This window comes from Elephantulus edwardii, unplaced genomic scaffold (assembly GCF_000299155.1).
Source record: "Elephantulus edwardii isolate Elephantulus edwardi_28Jun2011 unplaced genomic scaffold, EleEdw1.0 scaffold00376, whole genome shotgun sequence".
Classification (NCBI taxonomy): domain Eukaryota; kingdom Metazoa; phylum Chordata; class Mammalia; order Macroscelidea; family Macroscelididae; genus Elephantulus; species Elephantulus edwardii.
Genome location: NW_006400126.1, coordinates 339,657 through 363,030, shown reverse-complemented (window position 1 = coordinate 363,030; position 23,374 = coordinate 339,657). Strand labels below are relative to the sequence as shown.

The 23,374-nt window shown below is 42.2% G+C and overlaps 1 protein-coding gene across 1 annotated transcript in view; it reads right to left on the bottom strand.

The window, feature by feature from the left end:
* The window catches only part of ADCY1 (adenylate cyclase 1 (brain)), a 461,486-nt gene that overhangs the window by 297,290 nt on the left and 140,822 nt on the right, over nt 1-23,374 (bottom strand). Inside the window, exons 3-4 of the mRNA XM_006902175.1 lie at nt 18,435-18,553; nt 9,644-9,755 (exon numbers count right to left, since the gene is read on the bottom strand). Of these exons, the coding sequence (XP_006902237.1) occupies nt 9,644-9,755; nt 18,435-18,553 (231 nt within the window). The remainder of the gene's footprint in view (nt 1-9,643; nt 9,756-18,434; nt 18,554-23,374) is intronic.

Genomic DNA, 23,374 nt, shown 5'->3' with positions numbered 1-23,374 from the left:
GTCCCTTGTATTCTGGAATTCCAATCATACATATGCTGTTTGTTTTGATGTCATCCCACATGATTCTAATGTTTTCTTCATTTCCTTTATGTCTCATCTCTAATTTTTCTTTGAATATATTTTCATTGTGGTTCTTGTCTTCCAGCTCTTGACTTTCTGTTCCATATCTTCTCTTCTACTTTTTTGTTCCTCCAGTATTTTGGACACTTCTACCATTTTGGTCTTAATATTCTGAATTGCATTTTCATGTATTTCTCTTCTTTCCAGTATTGTTTTCGCTATAGCCTCTCTATCTTGTGATGATTTTTTAAATTCTTATACCTCTTTATCTATAGTTTCAATTCTTTCTTCCATCTTTTGCATTTTTTTTTCTGTAGATGTGCAAGGTCCTCTTTTCCTCTCTTCTTCTTGCTTGTCTCTGCAGTGTTTGCTTTCGTGTTGGTTTCCAATGTTTCTTCCATCATTTGCACTTTCTTATGTAGCTATTCAAATAACTCTTCATCAGTGTATTTCTTCTGGTTATTTAACTCTAGGGTATTCCCTTTATGAGTGGCTTCCATTGTTTTCCCCAAGTGGAAGACTGACCCACAGAGAGTTTTGTCTTATCTCTCCACATGTAACTCACAGGGTTCATTCTGGGCAGCAGTGTCTCACTTCCTGCACTTTCTCCCCTGAAGCTTAATGTCTTCCTTTGTCTCTGGGGTAGCATCAGTATCAGTGCCACCACCTTACACAGTTTTTATTTGAGGGGGGAGGTTCTCAAATCAGCCCTCCCTCACACAGAAAGCTGAGAAAGTCTTTCTCCTGTTTGTGTATATATGTACCAAACCCTTGTCCTGTTTGGCCCGTGGGATGGTGCTGCAAGGAGGGTTCTATCTCCAGGGACGTTTCAGTCTGATCTCCCCACAAGCACCTGGAAGGATTCTCTCTGGGAAGCAGTGTCTCACCTATACTTTCTCTCCTGAAGCTTAATGTCTTCCTTTGTCTTTGGAGTGGTATAAGGTCAGTTCTCTTTCTTATAGCACAATGTCCCAGTTGAGAAAGCTGAGAAAATCTTTCCCCTGCTTGTGGCTCTGTGTCCCAAACTCTGTCCTGTTTGGCCCCTGGAATGGCCCTGAAACCACAGAGGAAAGGGTCTCCAAATAGAAGGATTTATCTACAGCAAAGTTTCAGTCCTGTCTCCCCATAAGCACCTTAAAGGGCTCATTCTCGGTGGCAGTGCCTTACTTCCTTTGCTTTCTCTCCTGAAGCTTAATGTCTTCCTTAGCCCCTGGAGTGGTATGAAATCAGGACCACTAACTTACACAGTTTGTATGAAAGAGGGTCTCAAGTCAGCCTTTCCTCTCACAGAAAGCTGAGAAAGTCTTTACCTAGCTTGTAGATCTGTGTTCCAAACTCTCTTGTCCTGTTTGGCCCCTAGGATGGCCCTGCTTTCCCAAATGGAGAATATATCTATCCCAAGGGAAGTTTCAGTCTCATCTCCCTAAGGTACCTCAAAGGGCTCACTCTGGGAAGTAGTGGGTCACCTCCTGTGCTTTATCTCCTGAAGCTTAATGTCTTCCTTTGTCTTTGGAGTGGAGTGAGATCAGAATTTCCAATGTATCCAGTTTGTATGCAGGGAGAATCTCAAGTCAGCCCTCCCTCTCACAGAAAGCAGAGAAAGTCTTTCTCCTGCTTGCAGACACACTGTATTGTCCATCTGTACAGTGTCATTCATTCGTCAGCACTGTGTCCCCTTAACTTTCTTGACCCTGATCTCCTTATCTAGTGTTTATGATGCAGAAAATGAAACTGATATGGGCACTCCTCAGTGTCTAGAATTGGCATTCCTAAATGCCATGTTTGTCACCCTGCCACACAGCACCACCCACCCCCTCTATCCTACCCACCCAGTACACTATTTTGCAATTGATGGACCAGTTACCCAGAAGACTGGTCTTTTACTGTTATTGTTTGTTGTTATGTGCCATCAAGTTACTTGAGACTCATAGCAACCATATGTACAACTGCCCTAAATTCTGCTCTATCCTGTGCCAGCCTTATTATCTCTGACACATCTACTCCCCTTTCCTCAGTGACTGAATCAATCCATCTCAGCAGGAGTCCCTCCACCCTCCCAAGCATGATATCCCTTTCCAAGGACCAGTACTTCCTTGTAACTTCTCCAAAGTATGTCAAATGAAGCTTCAGAACCCTTGCCACCAAGGATTAGCCTGGTTTTAAGAACAAACCTGTTTGTTCTTCTATTGTACTGGTATTCAAACTCAATTGAAAACCGTTAATTAAAAAAATAAGTTCTATACCCAAAATACTTCCTATGAAGTTTCCTAAACTTCTAGTTTAGTCTTAGTTTTATTTCTTATATAGTATGGCTTTTTATAGGAAAAACAAGAATCAATCTATCAGTAACAAAACCTGAGTTGATCTCAACTGTTGATGGCCCTCAGTCCTGTTTTCATGAATATAGACACTACTTGTCTATCACATACTGCAGCCACAGACCATGGAACCCCAAGATGTACGCTTTCCTTTTGGTCCTTCATTCACACTGAGGAATTATTTTCACCAGAAAATAAAACTTCTGCAGGCCTAGAAGTATATGAGATGGCCCTTAATGCTGGCATTCAAATTGTCTCTTCTAGGGCCCCTTGCTTGCTGGATGACTCCTTAAATGATGTCCCCATAGGCAGGCAGCCTGGCATGGTCTTCACATCCAGCTTTAGTGGATGGCCCTACATGGGCATTGCCTCCCTCAGATTGTGTTCTCACTTGCACTTGGAGAGTTGAGTCAACATATATCTAAGGTCTTCTACAACTCAAAGCTATGATAAGTCTAATATTGTACCAAAGTTATGTGGGGAAAGTGCTTGGATGTTCTTGTAGTTACATAACCCATAGACTTACTCATCCCTTCCATGTCTCAGAAGATATAAAGTGGCAATTTCTCCAAAGTCTCACTGTACTTGAAGACAAAACGTTAAGGAGGAAGCTGGGAGTACAGAGAACAGTACAAGAGAAAAGAAGGAATTTTCCAGGCAAAAAGAACAAACAAAGAAAAATTCTGGAATAAAATTCACTAAAGTTGTAAAAGACAAAAATGAATACAGAGGTCAAAGAGGATGAAGTTTTAAAAATAAAACCTATTATTTAGAGCGGGTCATTTCACACAAGCAGTGGCCAACCAAGGACAAGCTATAGTGGCAATCTGCTGAGAACAGTAACAAACTCAGTCTGAGACACACTATCCAGAGAGATTTAGCATAAAACTGACTGAAGGGCACAATTGGTAAAATAGTTTAGAAAATCAGGGGCTGAGGAAGTGGAGGTTAAATGCTTGCACACACATAATATTTGCATACATATAAAAGCTTGCAAGGGAGCTCTGGTGGCCTAGTGGTAAGGAGCTGTACTGCGATCTCGAAGAAATATAGTTCAAATCCACCAGCTCCTCTTTAGGAGAAAGATGGGTAATCCCCTCCCATATGATTAGACAGCCTCTGAAAACCCTCTGGAGGGTCAGCTATGGGTTGGTTCTGATTCACCAGCACACAAAAACAAGTGCTTGCATACACACAATGCCTGCACATAAACAATGAGCTCCTTTCATGTTCTAGATCCTGCACATTGAACATTGTGAGACAAAATGGAAAAGGCTCTGATTTCCAAGTAAAAAACACAGAACAATAACAGGGTCATGAGGGAATGCATGATGTGGTCTGAGTTTCAGGGCTGGGACACTGGTGAGGAGCCACTAGGGCTGAATACTAGAGATGGGGTTCAGGTTACCTTGGGGTCTTAATTTTCTTTTTTTAAAATTTTTTTTATTTTATTATTTTTTTGTGTGCGTGTACCGTCAAATCAGATCTGACTGGTACAGGAGGAGATTGCCCCTCCTTCCCCGGCAGAGCATCTGGTGGATTCGAACCGTGCACCTCTGGGATTGTAGTTGCAGCTTCTTGCCACTAGGCCACCAGAGCTCCCCCGGGTCTTAATTTTCTATGATGTGTAACAAGTTACTACCAACTTAGCACCTTAAAACATGTCTCACTTATGAGCACACAGTTCTGTGGGTGAAAAGTTTAATTCATCTCTTCTGAGTCTTAAAAAGTTGAAATCTAGGCATTATGACCCAGGCTCTTACTTGGGGCTCTGGAGAAGACCCATTTTCTTAGTTCTTAAACTGGATTCATAGGGTTTCTATAAGACATACCTGACTCGATGGCACTTAATAACAACAACCGGTTGTAGCAGAATCTGACCCCTGAAGCTGTAGGACTGAGGTCCTATCTCTTGCAGGCTATCAGTGATGGCCCTCCCTTGCTCCTTGGTAATGATATCCTGCATTTCAAACCAACCAGGATGAATCACCTTCATGCTTCAAGTCTCTGACTTCCTCTTTGGCAGCCAGTAGGAGAAAGCACTTTGCTTTGCACAAGTTCAGCCAGTGGTGTTGGGTCTGCTGAGATCACCTGCCTCTTCTCCCCAGACTTGAGCAAAACATTTCACAGTAACATCTACCTCATTGAATAGGCAGGGGTTGGAGTCTTGCAGGCTTAATTTTATAATTCTGCCTGCCACACATTGAAAAACAAGAGAAGATAGGAGGGGAGCACTTTTTCAGGCAAAAAGAACAGGTGAATTGTCAAAGAAACATTTTTTTAAAGAAGCATCCCTGGAAGTTGTTTCAAATGATGCAGGAGTTAAAGTCAGATGAAGGGGGAAGATGAGGGTCACATGATGCTGAGAGCCCTTCATAGGCTCCCCACAGAACCAGCAATCCTTTTGCCCTTGCCTGCTCTCCTGACTCCTAGAATAGTCTGAGAGGTTTATAGAGTCACAGCTCCTCCAGAGCCAGGCAGCTTTAGAACTTACTGCCACCCTATACTGTCCTTAATGGGGATTTGGCTGCTTTTCAGAGGCTTGGGAAGCCCAGGCTTCCATCTGTGAGTCTAATTGCCCCCTCTGGAACCACTGTCACCCACGGAGTTTCTGGCCTCTTACGTTCTTCGGAGATACAAATTTGAGGAGTCCTGCCAGCCTCCTCTCTTAGATTCATCCTTGTTCTCTACTTGTGACTCTAATTCATCAGCTCCCCCTCTGGTCTCCCTGCCTCCTTCCTGCCCAATCTGCTTTCCCAAGCCCAAGAATAGGGTTGTGTTTATACCCTTCTGCTTGCACAGCAAGCCCTAAGCTTGCATGCCATGGAGCTTGTCAGATATATTTTCTGTCCTGGACTTACTGTCCCCCCACCCACCATCAGGACAGAATGCATGCTTCACCTTTCCCTCGCTGCCTTTGTCTGTGCTGTTTCTATATCCATTGGAACACCACGGTCCAAACCTTCATGTTGTTGTTGTTGTTATATGCCGTCGAGTTGTTTGCGACTCATAGCGACCCTATGCACAACAGCCCTAAACCCTGCTCTATCCTGCGCCAACCACACTGCCTCTGACACACCCATCCCGATTACCCCAGTCACCGAATCAATCCATCTCATAGAGGGTCTTCCCCTCCTGCGCTGTCCCTCCACCCTCCCAAGCATGATGTCCCTCTCCAAGGACCCGTTCCTCCTGGCAACATGTCCAAAGTATGTCAGACGAAGCCCCAGAATCCTTGCCTCCAAGGAGTAGCTTGGTTTAATCCTCTCCAAGATGAATCTATTTGTTTTCCTGGCAGTCCGTGGTACATTCAGTACTCTTCTCCAGCACCACAGCTCAAAGGCATCAACTCTCCTTCTGTCCTCTCTAGTCATTGTCCAACTCTCTGATGCATAAGAAGCGATTGCAAAGACCATGGCCTGTATTAGGCGCACCTTAGTCTCCAGAGAGACACTGTTGCTCCTGAGTACCTTTGAGAGGTCCCTAACAGCAGACTTTCCCATCGCGATAAGCTTTTTGATTTCCTGACTGCTGGTGCCAAGAGTGTTGACTGTGGAGTCGAGCAAACTGAAGCTGTGAACAATCTCAATCTCTTTGCCATCCATCCTGATGCTGCCAATTGGTCCAGTGGTGAGAATCTTTGTCTTCTTGACATTGAGCCTCAGTCCATACCGAAGGCTGCAGTCCTTGACCCTTCGCAGCAAGTGCATGAGGTCCTCCTCAGTTTCAGCAAGCAGGGTTGTGTCATCTGCATAACGCAGATTGTTAATACATCTTCCACCAATCCTGATGCCACAATTCTCCTCATAGAGCCCAGCCTCTCGGATAATCTGCTCTGCATACATGTTGAAAAGGTATGGAGACAGGATGCACCCCTGGCGTACACCCTTCCCAATTTTGAACCATGCAGTGTACCCTGATCTGTTCTGACTACTGCCTCTTGGTCCAAGTATAGGTTTCTCATTAGCACAATTAAATGCTCATATCTACTGGAAAAATCCTACCGAGCTCTCAAGATCTTAGAACTAACAGTGCATCCATAATGCATGGGCTCCGAGAAGAATTGATGGCCATGCCCAGAGCCCACCACCCTCAATCTCCTCTACTCTTCTACAGAGTTCATGCACCCTTCTTTGACCAGCTGGCTCAGTCTGTGTGGTCTCAGATATAAGCCAGATTCCATCTCCATGCCTTTCTTGGGCAGTCTGCTGAGCCCTCCATTTCCCCCAGCAACCCTTTTGGACTTCATTCTGGCATACTAAGCCATCAGAGATCCTCTCCCACCTCTTCATCATCAAAGGAGCATGCTCTTCTTTCAAAGATGTTTCTGTAACTGCCACATTCTTTGGGGAAAGTTCTGGTTCCCTTTAACAGAGTAACAGTCCCCTTCTCACAAGTAGCTACAATTAACCATCTTCGTCTTAGCCATCTCCATAAACATCTCCTCATGCTTCTCTCCTATATCCCAAGGCAGGGGAAGCAGACACCAGTGTCTGGCAGAGCCCAGACAATGAAGTGGTCAGTAGGCAAGCCTCAGACCCAAGTGCTCCCCTGGAGTTACAAGAGCTGTCCAAGCATAGCTGCCTCTTTGCTTTACCTCCATCCAAGTAGAAAAGGCTTCCTGGATGCCTGCTGCAGCACCCTATTCCAGTTTTTGTGCATAAGCCTGGCTGCCTACTTGTCTGGTCCAGTATCTCAGGGAGGGCAGAACAACATCACAAATGAGAAAGGCATTCCTGTTACTGTTAGATTCCAGTGTTAATACATAGGTAGTTTCCAATAAGTGAGCAATAAGTTATTCCAAATATACTCACAGATAGAAGAAAAATAAGAAGGCAAAAGACAGGGTATTTCTGTCATCTGATCACCAAACTCACTGAGATAGGTGGCTTCAGAAGTTCCCAGACCAGCAACAGGTCTGTCTGTAGTACAGCTCTGTCCAGCCTAGTTATCACTGCACTGTAAAGCCAGCAAGGGCAGGCTACAGTCTTCCAAGACAGGTGTTCAGATCACTGCAGAGAAGGTACCCATCAAGGAAGTGGAGGCCCCCAAACAAGGCTCCACATAGTCAAGGGAGTGTCTACTACAGGCTTTGCAGACTTATCTCAGGGAAACACAGTGAGGTTCACTGAGTTCCCTTAAGTATCCTTCTACCCTCAAGTGGCCTTGGAGGATTTCCCTTAAATAGCTGAAGGCTGTTGAGACACCCTCTGGCTAAGGAGCCCAGCCAGTAACTGAGAAACAGACAGGTATACTGGACTCCCTGGCAGGAGACCACAGCTCCTGTCATGCGGGCAGGTGCACATTGGAGGCACTGAGCTGTGTGTCAGAACCTACTGTTTACATCCTTTCTGGTTATGACATGTTGGTATGCCATGTTCTCTGTGAACTCTGAGTCATCTCAGGGAGTTATGGAGCCACAGGGCCAGTCAGGGTTGGCAGGGGCTGCATCTGCCTGTTTGGCAGTCTGAAGGACTTTGTCTTTTCAACTTCTGAGTTCTCACCCAACCCTAGATATCTAGGAACAAGAGACAAAAGAAGCTGGCTGGTCTGAAGTGAAGGGAATTGGGAGGACTTGAGTGTGCAGCTGGTAACCCCTAACCAAGACCCAGATGGGATAATATTGTATCAGCAGGATAGCAGGTGATGAGGACGGAGAAATGAGAAGATCAGAACTCGATCTGCTTCCAAGGGGGCATTATTTGTGTTGATACCTACCACACAGTCAGCAATGAAAGTAGGATTTGCCTGTGGTATGTCTTGCTCAGGGCACAGCATGCCCAGGTGAAGCTGCAGTTGTCGATTCCACAGAGGACAGGTCCCAGGAAGGCCTTTAAAATCCAGGCAGACAGGAGTCCATGGACAAGGGACTTCTGCCTACCCTGGCATATTGGCCTCAGCATCTAGTTTCCCTGGAAATGGACCCAGGAGAGGAAAGCCCTAGCCCAGCAGCATCACTGCCTGAGGGGTTCCATCTCTCATTCCTGCCCAGGGAGACCTCACCATCTCAGGCTTAGCTGATATCTCCATGATGCCCCAGAGATCTGCCTAAGATCCCTGAAGTTTATGCTCTCTGTAACTGGGCCCATCTGTCCCCCAGAAAAGACATATCCATGTCACCGGACTCTCCTAGAAGGTTACCTCAATTAACTTGGTTTGTTCTAGCTTTCTGTAAAGGTCAAGAATTCAAAGTGAGAATTTCAGGACTGAAGGCCAGCTCGACCAAATGTCCAGCTTTATAATTGTTGCATGTCTCTCATTTGTACAATGGAGTGGTGGAAAGGATTGTTAATCCCTCATGTTAAACTAAAGGAAAAGATGGAGACTGAAATAAGAAATTTCTAGTTGGTAACAATAATATGCTACATATGTCACGTACTGCCTAAGACAGTTGCAGCCCACTTTTACCACCAGAGTGAGACAAAGACTAAATAATCAAGCTTAGTAGTCTAGGAAATTCAAATAGTATTTCCATTCCAAAGGCCTCTTGGATATCAGCATTTCTGTGAAATGAGCATTGGTGATGGAGAGGAGAAAGGCAGGAGTCCTTTTGTTTGGTCCAGAGGGCCCAGAGCACCCAGAGCTGTAGTAGAGATCTCATTTAACTTTAGATACCACTGGCTGGCTCCCCACTGGTACAGGCAGAGACAGCTTCCCAGTATGAAAATGGGGGCCTGGGACAGAGATGCAGAGGCCCTGAGACTTGTGTGGGCACCATTGCTCTGAGGACGGTAGCACAGAAGGAAGATGGGAGGGAGTATCTTCTCATTTATGCACACCTTGTGGATAACCACATATCTGAGAAAGGTTGGCCCTTCCACAGTGCCATGGGAGAGTCACAAGTTCTAGTGGCCATGACCTGCTCCTAGCGGCACACTGGCTTGCCTAAACCTTGCATGTTGGAAGCATTGTCTCCCAGACCCACACTAGTTTACCAGTGAAGATTTTGGAGCTCTTGTAAGAGTCAGGGGCTGCTGGACAGGGTGAGAGGCACTGCAATAAAGCCAGAAGAGGGTCATTGTCTCTGAAGGCTTTGATGCAGATGTGTGTTTACTATGCTTCAGCAAGCATCATTTTATCTAGCAAATGTAAGGCCTAGGTCCAACTGATCAACAGTTAAGCTAAAAACGATGGGTTTTAAGTAGGACTGTTAAGTAAACCTGCTTTGCAATCAATTTACTCACATCTTCAAAGTGTGGAGCCCACTCGGCATACTCTTCTTTCAGAAACAATTCAAGGAGGGGTAGGGGAAGGGTGGTGCTTACCGTGGCTAGCTCATCAAACTTCCCGAAGAGTTCATTTAGGAGTTTCACCAGCTCCTGGGCAGTGCACTGGGACGCCAGCCCTGTGAAGCCCACAATGTCCGCAAATAGAATGCTGTTGAGAGAAAGGGGGCACTGGTATGTTCCCCAACAAAGAAACCACCTACTTTTAGCAATAATAACCCCAACTTACTGCAGACATTTTATTTATAGACCACTTTAAACCAGACAACCTCCTTTATATATAAGAAGACATGAAGGTGCCATTGCTCTCATTTCACAAGTGAGAAGACAGAGGCTCAGTGATGCTCCAAGGTTTTGTCTTGACCACAAAGGAAACAGAGAACACTACCCACTGTTCTCTTACCAGACACTATGACAGAGGGCTCAAGACGCATGTGAGCAGCGTAAGGATGTTCAATGTATGGCTCTCCCCACTCCTTTCTTTCTTTCTTTCCCTTCCAGTAGCCCAGGGCAGATGCAAAGAAGGAAGGAGCTGGAGCCTAAAAATGCACAGGGGCAGAATCCGGGGATTTCTGTTTGGACATGTCCCCTCCCCCAATATGGCAGCCCTGAGTGAGGGAACACATGCTCTATGTGGAGACTCAAGTGTACTGCAATGCCCCTGGGTGGCACAATAAATACCTGGCTTTTAACCAGGATGCTGGAGGCCAAATCCACTCAGAAGTAACTGGGAATAGAGGCCAGGCACTCTGTCTGTAAAAGATCACAGCCACACACAGGAGCCACAATGTCCTGAGTCACAGCTGATTCAATTACCACTGTCTGCTTGTTTTCTACATTCAACAGAACCTAGGATTGACTTCACTGTCTACCATTCAACTCCATTTTTTTCAGAGCCCTAGTGGCCAGAAGCTGTGCTGCAATCCCAAAGGCACATGGTTCAAACCTACCAGTTGTTCCATGGGAGATGGGCAAATCTCTTCCTGTGCAATTAACTACCTCTGAAAACCTGCTAAAGGGTCAGCTATGGGTCAGTTCTGACTTGATTGTATTCAACAACAACAACAACAACAACCACAAGAAGACTTCAAAAAGAATTAAGTCTACAGTTTCCTCTTCCTATAAAAGAAAACATACTCATAAAATACTTGAGAAGTGAAGAAAAAAAAATTCAACAAATGTGATTTTATCCTTAATATTCTATAGTTTTACAATATGTAAGAGTGATGTCCATTTATTCATCTCCTTCAGTGTTTTTTGATTCTCTAAACAAGGACAAGAAAGGGTCATTCTTGACCTACGATGAAAGGAGCCACCTATGTGGCCAACATCTATGTGTCCTGTTTCACCTGCTGATACTAGGCCGACCAGGCCTTCCAATGAACATCTCTTTCCTACTCTGCCCAGTCCCGCCACACCCAAGATAAAGGGTCCTGTTCTACATCAACCCAGAAGGCAGCATGAAGCTGGCCCAGGACCTGACATCAGGAGTTCAGGACTTTATGTGACTCCAGGGTTCATGATCCTCAGCAAGAAAGTGAACAACAGGGGTTTCATAGTACTAAGACTTACACCAAAGAGCCCCAATGATGAAATTGCTAAAAGCTCAGCTAGAAGCCAAGAGATTAGCAGTTCAAACTCACCAAACTTTCTCCACAGGAGAAAAGATGTCATGATCTTCTTCTATAAAAAAAGAGTACAGCCTAGAACTCTGATGGAGAAATTTTGCTCTGTGTATTAGGTTACTGATTTTCTCACTCTGGGTTCACTTTTAAAGTTTGGCTTAGTGGTAATGAATTGCACTGCCAACACAGAAGTACATGGTTCAGGCCTTCCCACTGCTTCATGGGAGAAGGACTGGCAATCTCTTCCCGTGTAATTTGCTGTCTCTGAAAACCCACTGGAGAGTCAGTTATGGGTTAGTTCTGACCCAACAGTGTACAACAACAACAATATCTGTTCACTAACCCACATTTACTGATATTCTACCATGTGTCAGTTGCTATGCTATGTACTGATGATGAAAAAAATCAGATAGGATTCCAGGAAGAGAACAGCTCATGGTCTGAATGTTGTTGTGTTTACCATCGAGTTTGAAATGACCCATAGCTGACTCTCCAGTGGGTTTTCAGAGGCAGTAAATCACATGAGAGGAGATTGGTTACCAGAGTTGCCGGTGGATTAAAACCATATACCTTTGGACTTGCAATGCTACTCCTTACCACTAAGCCATTTGACCTTCCTTATAGTCTGAATAGCTGCCATCAAGTCAACTTGGGCTCACAGCCACCCTTATGTGTCAGAGTAGAACTGGACTCCACAGTATTTTCAGGGGTGTCTTTTTTTAATGCTGATTACCAGGCCTTTATTCTGAGGAGTTTCTGCACAGACTCAGACTTTTAAATTTCTGGTCAGGAGCTGAGAGTGTTAACCATTTGCACCATCCTGGTCTAGTGGGGTAAAAAAAACAGTTACAACTGAGACAATTCCAAGGCGGTACAGTTAACAAATAGCTACTGATTGAAATATCAAAGGTTCAAGCCCAAAGACACTTGGAAAAAAGGCTGAGTGATCTATTTACAGCATAGTGCTACCCTGAAACCCAGGTGTCCCACTCCACGCTGACCAGATCTAGTGCAGTAGAGAGGTAAAACAACCACTCCACAGAAGGTGTTAACCAAGGTCAGAAAAAAGAGTTTCTAAACCATTTGGCCCTGCATTTCCCAGAGAATGTTTTGTGGGATACTGTCCTTGCATGCACAAATGATTTATACTTGATTGTTAACCTAAAAGTTGACAGTTTGAGCCCACTCAGTAGAAAAAAGGCCTGGTCATTTGTTAATGATTATAGCCAACAAAATCACATAGGTCAAGTTCTACTCTAAGACTGGGGGTCGCCAAGAGTTAGGATGAACTTGATGGCTATGAATTACTGTTCACATTAAAAAAGAAAAAGGCAGAGAGAGACTTCCTTGAGTGTAACATTTAAAGGAGTGGAGGATCTACTCAAAACCCAGCATCCTGAATCTAAGTGTGGCAGGAGGCAGGGGGACTTTGATTGGATTATGGTTTTGTCTTGAATTCTCTCAGCATCCCGAATATCTGTAATTGTGGCAGGAGGCACAGGGACTTTGACTGGACTAGGGTGCTGCCCTGACCATTGCTGGAAAGGTCTCCTGAGTTCAACCACTGAGCTGCTGATCCAGAAACTTGGCCACCCACCTGCAGGCCTTTCATCCCACAGGCAGAGTAAGCCCTTTGTTCATGCAGTTGCTACAAGGACAACACCTTGTAATTTGCAGTCAAAAGGCCTGTTCCAGACACTTGGGAAATCAGTGAACACATGGTAAATCCTGGTGAAATTTTCTGAGACCTGAGCATAAAGGTGTGACTTTCAATGAATAAAAAAAGGTGGCATCTCAGTATCTTGTCCCCTTCATCTCTGACTTCTTGTCCCCACATCTTAACTCAAATCTACAGTTTCAATTATTTATTAAAAAAAATGGAGACCAAATCCATGTTTGTTCACAGCAGGAACCTGACCAGGTGCTCAATTATACCCATATTCTACCACCAATTCTTATGCAGAGACAGCTGCTGAGCTTCTCCAATGAGATTCTCAGCATGTCTCATCACTTTCTCAGTGGGGCTGGGTGCTGAAAACAAGTTCTAACTCACACAGTCAGCACAGTGGGTACTGTTTCAATGTATCATTCAGAATAGATGTGTAAATGAATGAATGAATGAATGTGTAAATAAAACCTGGGAGATTAGGGTATTGGAAGTATAATTAATTAATACTGGAAAGCTGAGAGCAAGAATTACAGGGAGATTGAAACAGACAAAACTAGTGGTTTCCTTCCATTTTTAGCATAAAATCCAGGCATATTTATACTTTTGAAAATCAGTGAGTTTTTTCCTTCTTTCTCCTGCAAATAATAATTTATTCAAATGTCTTTCTCTTAGTCTCTGACTAATCACCTCCACTTGTTAGGGAAAACTTACTCCCCAGGACATCCTAATTAATCCATCCACAGAGGTCAAAATTTATGAAGTACCTCTCCCATGCCACGCAAGGTTCTCAAAGAATAGGAGGAAGAGGCTCAGGCCAGGAATGACATGTCATAAGCAATTTAGCAAAGTGCAATGATGCAATGATTCAGTGGCCCAGGAATGTTCCAAGCAGGCACAGCGCCAGCTCTGAAGGCCAAAGATGGCTTCACACCTAAGTCTAGATCCTGCATAAAATCTGAAGCCTGCATGGGTATTACTAAGATTATGGAGGGAAGGAGAAAGAAAAACACAGAAAGGACAAAAAGCATACTCAACATGAGTGAGAAATACTCAATAAGCTTGCCAAACAACAAACAATGGTGAATAACTAGAGCATGAAATATGAGCCGTAAACAGCAGAGCACAAGACTCCCAAGAAGACCCCGTAGCCAGCTCTGGAAAAAAAAAAAAGAGGAGAGCTGAGGGGATGAGCATGAATTCATCAAGATAGCCCATCTTTAATACTGAAACCTGGACAACTTGTCTAATTCCTCCATGTGTCAGTATTTTCATCTGTAAAGTGGGAAGAAGACTACAGGCAGTTCCCAGGTTATAAATGCCCAATTTATATACAATCTATAGTTATAGAATCCCAGGAGGAACCATTACAGAAAAAAAAAAATTGCTCTGTATACCATGGGTGCTACTTTTTAATGTGCATCAAAGCTGCTTTAGTGTATCAGTTTTTCTTTAACATCCCTTATGTGTGGAAAAATACACTCTATGACATATACACTAAGATAAACATTTGACTGATTTTAGATACAAGTTGTACCTAACTGTTCCAAATTAAGAACAAAATTGACTTAAAGAATCTATTCCTAATCTAGGAACTGCCTGTGGTACCTATATAAATTTGTAGGATTAAATTAATTACATTTAGAACAACACTTTACACTTAATTGAAAAAAACAAAACCAAAACCAAAACAACAAATATCAACTCAAACTCATTGCTGTCGGGTGGGAACTGACTCATAGCTGACATCCGGTGCATTTCTGACGCTGTAAATGGTAGAACAGGAGATTATCCATCTTTCTCCTAGAAAAATTTTTTTAGGCACTAGAAAAGCTCAATAATTGCTTATAATAATTTGTAAGTATTATAATTCATTAAATCTTCCATCACATATTCCTTAAGGGCTATATGTGCTAGAGAGCTACATGTGCTTAAAGGCTATTGTAATTGCTAGAGATGTAGGGCAAATAAGAGACCTCTATTCCAGACAAGGGGTGAAGAGGTAGAGTCAACACATAAAGTCACAGTATCTCAAGAGTGACAAGTATAATTATGGAGAAAAGTAAAGCAGGGAGTTGGAGTGTCTGTTATCTTAGCTAACGTTGGTCAGGTGACCTTACAGCAGAGACCCAAGGAGAAAAAGTTAGTACAAGAAAAAGAGGGTCCTGAACAGAGGCAAGTACCACAGCTGTGGCTGTAATTCCTTCCCAGATACACTTCTCAGCTGCCTTTGACTTTCACATTGCCAGTGGGAAATCAGCTGGCTTTAGCATATTGCAGATCCTATGGATCTGATGAATGACTTTTCTCTTGGTGCTCTGAAAAGTCTTTTTGTCTTTGTGGATCTTTTTTCAGTTTCAAAAGAACATACAAAAGATCCAGTGTGAAAAACAATGTATATGAACTATGTAAGTAAACCAGTATAAAATAAAACAAAGGGGAAAAACTATCATGGACACCAAAAACAAGGAAAATCAGAGAACACAACAGAATCTGAGACATTGTAGAAAATATGACAAAGTAATGTAAAGATTCTAGGTGGAAGATGTTGATAATAGGGGAGTGGGAGTAATAAAAATGGTAATTACCTATTTGTAATTTTGTTGTTACTCTAAAGTTGTTCAACAAATAAAGTGTTTTAGAAATGACCCAAAAGGGGGCTCTTGTATGTATAAATCAATATTTTAATGAAATTTAGAAAGATTAAGGTCATTATTTCTTCAAAACTTCATTCTATCCTGTGTTCTCATTCTCTCTCTCCCCCTCTCTCTCTCCCTCTCCCTCTCTCTTTCCCTCTACCCCCTCCCCTTTTTCTCTTGCTTCTGGAAATCCCATTCTTTTGGACCACAGATCTCTGAGGGCTATTCATTATTTTTACTTATTTTTTCTTTCTTTTCCTCATAGTAAACAAACCCAACTGATCTATCCTCAGCCTCACTTATTTTTTCTTCACTTAAATTATAGCTGAAGTCCTCTAGAGGATCTTCTGTCTCTGTTGTACTTTACAACTCCAAGATGGTTATTTTTTTTATTTTCTCTTTATTTATTGATTTTCTTTATTTGGTGAGACATTATTCTCATGCTTTGGCTTTTTAGATAGTTTCCTTTAGATTACAGGACATACCTAAAATGGTTGATTTCTTTTTCTTTTTTTTTTTCCAGTGTTATGAAATGCCTTCCTAACTCAACCAGGGAGTTGACAATTTTTCTTTATTGCTCACTTTCCACTTGTGATGAACCTCAAGACCAGCCAAAGAAGAAAGGCTAAGGCACCTTCTGAGGTTCATCACAAACAAGCAGTGGAACTTTCTAGAATACGTCAAGTCAGATAGAGTAATAACAGATCTCAACCCTATGAAAGAATCTCACCCCTACCGTGACACTGTCAGTGGCTTTCAATGTGCTGATTCTCACTAATTTATGGCCATTGATTTTGATGCATTCTACTATGACACTGGCAAGATGGAGATGGGAATATAGTAAATCCAAGTGCCATAGAGCTCACTGTTCTTACTGGGAATAAGCCAATTTTCTTGGAGGAATACTTGCTAGATTTTGGAAAGCCTTGATAGTTTCTAGAGTTCTGAAATTTGGTTGTCACCATTTTTGCAGTATTCTTTTAGCTTTCATGAGGAAGGGATTTTCAGAGCTCCTTTTTCCTCCAGTCCCAATGATGTCAGTTAGCCTGCCATGTATTCTGAATGGTATTCTGAATTTTTAATTTAATCCTAGAGTGATGTAGCAGTCATGGACAGATTTTAAAAAAGATTGTAAAGAGGACAGTGAGGTGGTCATGTCTGGGGTAGGGGAAGATGTCTCTGACTGCTGTCTCTACTTCTTTCCTCTGCTCTCAGGCTATCATACCTGCTGTTGCCATTACCTCAAAGGTGACCTTCATCAGGTTTTCAGGGGCTGTAAATCTTATGGGATGAGATTGCCTGTCATCTTTTTCCCATTGAACAACTTATGGATTTGAACAGCCCGCCTCTCACTAGCTGCATAACTTTTTACCACTAAGTTACCAGTGTTTCCCTACAAACAGACTAAGGTGGAGATTTTTCAATAGGAAGAGAAGTAATCACTCTCTACATCTCAATTTGTTCTTCCCAAGCCAGAGGAGGGAGCTGAGGGTAAGAATCCATGGCTCCTAGGAATGTCTTGATATCTCATACCTCTCTTGCTCTATAGGAGGTCTGACTTCACCTCTAGGAGATGCCTCACTCATCCAGGTGGTTTGCTCTTTTCAATACTATTCTAGTTCATTGCATCATGTCCTGGTCTATTAAAGATGTGCAAAGGGGCAAAATGGGAAATACTGAGGCAGACATTATTCAACTACTCTGAGGTCAGGTCTTAGCTCTGATAGTTATATAAGCTTTCCTTTGTAAGCTTCAGTTTCCTCACCTATAAAGTGGAAGTGATGCTTTCCAAGGTTTTTGGACAGGTGATACTATCAAACCGAACAAGCTACTTAACAGAGATGTTCTGAGCTTGATTTCTGGAGTTAGGTCACCTGGGTTCAAGTATTGGCTCCTTGGCTACGTTCCATACACCATGAGCCTTGTCCCATCCTGTTTCAGTTTCTTTATGTGAAGAATGAGGATGACACTAGTCCTCTCCACAATGAGAAGGCCATAAATAAGAAAGAACTTGGAATACTGTCCAGTCAGCTTGCAGCAAGACCAGTTGGTCAGCTGGCTTTCAATGCGAAATCAGACAGGGGCAAGGAGTACTACAGGAGTTAACCTTCTCAAATCATTTCAGATCAACAAGGATGGACTTACAGGGACTCTGTCCGCTCAATACAGAAAAACAGATAATAAAAATGGTAACTTTTTTGTTGACAGGGGCCTCCTCTACCTTTGTTCAGCAAGCACAGTAGACAAGAAGGACTGAAACTAACTCCCAGAAGAGCCAGTAAAAAACCAGTAGAAAGTAAAAGTGCACTTGGAATTCTTCAAAACGTCCTTCTCCCATCCAAAAGTACACATCTGTATAAAGCATGATCTTCAAACCAACAACATTCCTCCATGCTAGGTATGTTACAACCACAATAAACAGTTTTGAAGCAGGAATATTTAAGGAACAGATTTTTGTTTTGTTTTGCAGTTTTTTCTTTTTGTTGGAACAAATGTTTTTAAAGACAATCTTTAAAACAAACAAGTATATCTTTCAGTGTCTTAAGCAAGTTACTAGGCTCTGAGGGCTCTATTTTCTTACTTATAAAATGTGAATGATAATACTGATCCCCTTAGGGAAATTATGAGGTGTCTACATCAGAGCCTAGTCCCGACAAGAACAATGCTCAGATATGAATCTGATATGAGCAAATCTCCTGCCCAGATAAAATTCTAGGGACAGAATTAGACCCTTTCTAGTTCTCCTGGGAAGAACCAAGGAATTGAAATGGGAAAACAGGAAAGGACAGGTGTCACATGCACCCCACCGCCCACCTGCCTCCACCTCTTGCTCCATTTCCTTGCAAAGAGATGCCCAACAGTACCCTCCTTCATAGAGGGCCTAAGTCAGGCAAGCCCACCTCACGTTGTCATGCCTCTGAATGTAAATCTTGTGGAAAATCCTCTCAGGAGGTTTCAGAAAGTCCTCCTTCATCTCCATGGCAACGTTGCGGGGTAGGAGACTCATCAGGAGCCGTTCCTGTCAAGGAGAAAAGAGCAACATGTTAGAAGGTGGCTGCTCAGCATTTCTTTGGCTAGTCAGACCAAGTTCAAGTGAGCATTGCCCTCAAGCTGCCTGTCATACACATCACCTAGGAGCTCTGACCAGGTACCCCCTCACCTCCTGAGTACCCAGTCAAGTCCACAGCACCCTTACATTTCTCCACCAAACTGAATGTCACATGCTTACTCAACCCACTATAGCCCACAAAGAGATTTCAAGACTTGCTTACAAAGAGCAGATATCTTTCCATGAAAGATAGACTTCTTATTTAGACAGTATAATTTATATCAAAGTAAGTGATGTTTGGTCTTTGTCTTTTTATTCTATTTGTTTTTCCCACTAGGAAAATGGAATAAACATTTATATTTTAAAAAAGATTTAAAAACCTCAGTAAAATAGTAAGCCATGATAGAAACAGACCCAGATAGAAAGACACAAGAAACTAGTTGAAACAGATACCAATGATAACTCCCGAACCCTGAACTTCAAAAGAAAGGACAAAATAGTTGACCAGGCAGCAACTAGAAGAAAACTGTAAACAAAGAAAGACAGCAATGAATCATCAGCTGCCCTGACACAGTGAGGATATTCTGAACTTTTAAAAAAGCATTCAGACAAATGCCTGTTGTGTGCTGTCGAGTCAGAACTGACTCATAGCTGTTCTCCCAGACCATTTTCAGAGGTAGTAAACTGCCCATCTTTGTCTCATGGAGCTGCTATTGAATTCAAACTGCATGTTTTTGGGTTGGCAGCACAACTCCTTGCCACTAATACACAATTGCCTATCTTAGAGGCTGGGAATTAGAAAAAGACAAAATCCTTGTAGTGATCAGAGGTGTGGCCATCCGTCACCACCATCCATCCAGAAAGACACCCACACTCTACACCCACACAGCCCCTCCTCTGTATAAGGTGAACTGTGTGCAAACTTGAGTGCATATCAATGAGCTTAGAGGCACTCAATCAGCTTTCTCAAGTCATCTGAACATTTGGGGCCACCAGATCCCTTGCCCTAAACATCGTCTGAGTACTAGCACCAAGCCATCATCAACTACAGCCACCATCTAGGCTTGTAGGAACTCCTTCTGGGATACCAGGAACCCTGTTCACAGTTAGTTTCTTCTAGTTCAGCAGGATCTTATTTTAGGACCAAGCATGTGGCCCCATTTCAAACTGGACTAGCAGGAGTTCTTTATGCGACCAAGCTTCCTGCCCTTCGTCTTTCTCTGGACCAGCAGGAACTATTTCCCAGCTGACAGAATCTCCTTCTAGAACCAGGCACAATACTACCTGCTGCTTCCTCATTTTCACCTTTCCTTTTTTCCTTCTCATTTCTTCCTCCTTTATAGTTTTACATTCCCTTTTTCTTCCTTTCTTTTCTAGCTATTTTCTTTCCCCTCAAATGTTGTCATATTTTATTCTTTTTTTTTTTTCAATTACTTACCATGCATCAGAGAGCTGGACAATGGCTAAGGATGAGAGAAGAATTGATGTCTTTGTGTTGTGTTGCCGAAGAACAGTATTGGACATACCATGGACTGACAAGAGAACAAATCGATCTGTCCTGGAGAGGGTGAAACCAAGTTGCTCCTTGGAGGCAAGGAGTTTCAAACTTCATCTTACATTCTCTGGCCATGTAGTCAGGAGGGACCTGTACTTGGAGAAGGACATCATTCTTGGAAGGATGGAAGGACAGCACAGGAGAGGAAGACCCTGGATCTGATAGAATCACATAGTTGCTAGGTAATGGGGGTAGGTGTGTCAAAGATAGCAAGACTGGCTCAGGATAAGACCTGGTTCAGAGCTATTGTGCATAGGGTAGTTGTGAGTCGCAAGTGACTCAAAGGCACAAAACAACAACAATATTTTCTCTCATTATTTCTTTTATTTTCCCCCAACCTAGTTTTTGCTTTTGGTTTTTACTCTCTGTTTTCTTTTTCCTTCCCTTAAACCTAGCTTTGGTTTCATATCCTATTATGTTAACATTTTTAATTGTTTTCTTTTCTGTTTTTGTCCTCTTTTTATTGTTATTTGTTTAAGTTTTATCCATCTTTTAAAATTTGCCCCAAGTGGTGAGAGACCAAAACTGCTCACACTCCAGCCCCATCAACACATCTTGCAGCTCCACTATCGGACAAGAATGCCCACCAACCCCCGCACCACCTCACCAATGACAGATGATGGCTTTCACAATTCAAGTCAACCCATAACACTTCTACACCAAAAAGCTAAGATTTATCTGCATATACACGCAGATCCTCCAATGTACCTACAAGGAATATGGTAGTGAGAAGCCTAAATAGTGGCAAGATAGCAAGTCTAGAGGCACGCTCACCCCAAGTGTTCAGATATATCTGAACAAGCTAAAGTGAAACAAAGTAGAAAGAGAAACTGGACAGAATATATCAACATATAATCACTAAATACAGATACAACATCCCCACAACATCTCGGACACATTCTCTGACCTTACCTTGTACTAAGAAACAAGACAAAGTAGCCTAAACAGATGACAAGAAAAACATAAAAACAAAACAAGCCAACAAATCTTTCTTAGGGGGCGGGAACTGGTAGGGTAGGTTCAGAGTTATTGTACGCAGGATCCCTATGAGTCGTAGGCAACTCAATAGTAAATACCAACAACAACAATAAGGAATTAAGAATAATATTTAGGTATTATTGACAGATTTAGAGAAAGTTTAAAAAAATGCTGGAAAAAAGCCAAGGAAAACACAAAGTTCTAGAATAAGGATGTTTTAAAAATTATAATTGTAAAATAAAAAATAAAAATTCAGAAGATTAATATTAAATTTTAGAAATCGATAACACATTGAAAGTGTGAAGAAACAGAATGAAATCAAGAGATATCAGAATCAGTAAAGTTAAATATGAAGCTTTCAATACTAATTTGTTAGAAAAACAATCAGAAAAGAAATAAGAAAGCCTAAAATAATATGGGACAAAATAAAGTGTAATAATTCACCTGTGATGGTAATACCAGATCAGAAAGGCAAAGAAAAACAGAAGAGAAGAGAAAACTGTCAAAGATTTGTTGTTGCAAGGGCAATTTTAATTTTATGAAATATTAGAAGACAAGGTTTGAGAAGTTTAATGAACCTCAAATAAGACATATCCTAAAAGAAAATCACCAAGACATATGATATGTAAATTTCCAGAACTAGAGAGACCAAGGAAGAAGCTTAAAACCAGCCTGGATAACATTAAAAGTTATCAAAAAAGAGAACCAATAAGACTAAGCTCTATTTTTTTAGAAAAAAAGAGGAAACAAACCTCCACAGGTCAGAAAGCAGTAGTATTATGCAAAATCCCTCAAAGATCAAAAATTTCCAACTAAAAATTTTAAACAATAAAAATCATCCACCAAACATGATAGTGAAAAAGGTCATTCCCAGGTAAATAAAAATTAAGAGAATTGTGAAAAACAGACCAACCCCATGTATAATGCCAAGATGGGGGGGTGGGGTCCTTCAAACAAAAAACCACCAAGTTAATTGCTAGAGTTAGGTGCCATCAATTTGAGTACAACTCATAGTGACCCTATGAACACTAGCTATGAACCCTGTCCTATCCTGTGACACACTTGAGCCCATTGCTATAGTAACTGTGCTAACACACTTGGTTGAGGATCTTCCTCTCTTTTGCCAACCCTCCACATTTCCAAGTATGATGACCCTTTCCAAGGAATAGTCTCTCCTGACAAGCTCAATGCAATACTGCTAGTGCCAAAAGTGTTGACTGTGGATCCAAAAAGTAAGATAGGGTCTTTAACAATTTCAAACTTTTCTCCATCTTTTACAATGCTGCCTATGATGTTGAGATGTAATCCATATTGTAATTTGAGGAGCAATAATGTCAAAGATTGAAGACAAAGGTGCATATGATTCAAGCCATGGTCTTTTTAGTCACTTGCTATGGATTTGAGAGCTGCATAATGAATAAGGATTACAGAAGAAGACTTGATTCCTTTGAGTTGTGATGCTGGAGAAGAATACTCAATATCCCATGGAATGTCAAAATAACAAACAGGTATGTCTTGGAGAAAGAACAGCCAGAATGCTACTTGGAGGCAAAGATGACAAAGTTTTGTCTCACATACTTTGGGCATGTTGTACAGAGAGGCTATTCCTTGGAGAAGGCCTCATGCTTGGAAAGGTGGAGGGTTCTTAAACAAGAGGAAGACCCTCAACAAGATAGAATGACACTGTGACTGCACCAATGGGCACAAGTGTGTCAGAGATGATAAGGAGGGCACAGGATAGAAAAGGATTGAGATCTGTTGTTCATAGGGTCGCTATGAATTGTACTCAATTTGATGGCATCTAACAACATGAGCAAAGTATGTGAGATGTAGTTTTGTCATCTTTGCCTCCAAGGCACTCACTGGCTAGACTTTCCCCAAGACATAGCTGTCCTGGAGAAATCACTAAGAGTAGACAAAAACTGGAGATAAAGATACAATATGATTAATAAATTAATCCAGGGATGTTGTTGTTGTTGTTACTATGTGCCATCAAGTTGAGTGCAACTTATAGTAACCCCATGAACAATGGACTTGTTGCCTGTCCTATGCTATTATCATCATATCTGATATACACAGTTCACTATTACAGACATCAATCTACCCTGTTGAGGGTTTTTCACTGACCCTCTACCTTTCCCAGCAAAAGGTTCTTCTCCAAGGACTAGTCCCTCTCACCCCAGTCAAAATAGCAAAATTTAACAGAACAGCAAGCAAAAAATGCTGGCGAGGTTGTGGAGAAACTGGAACCCTGATTC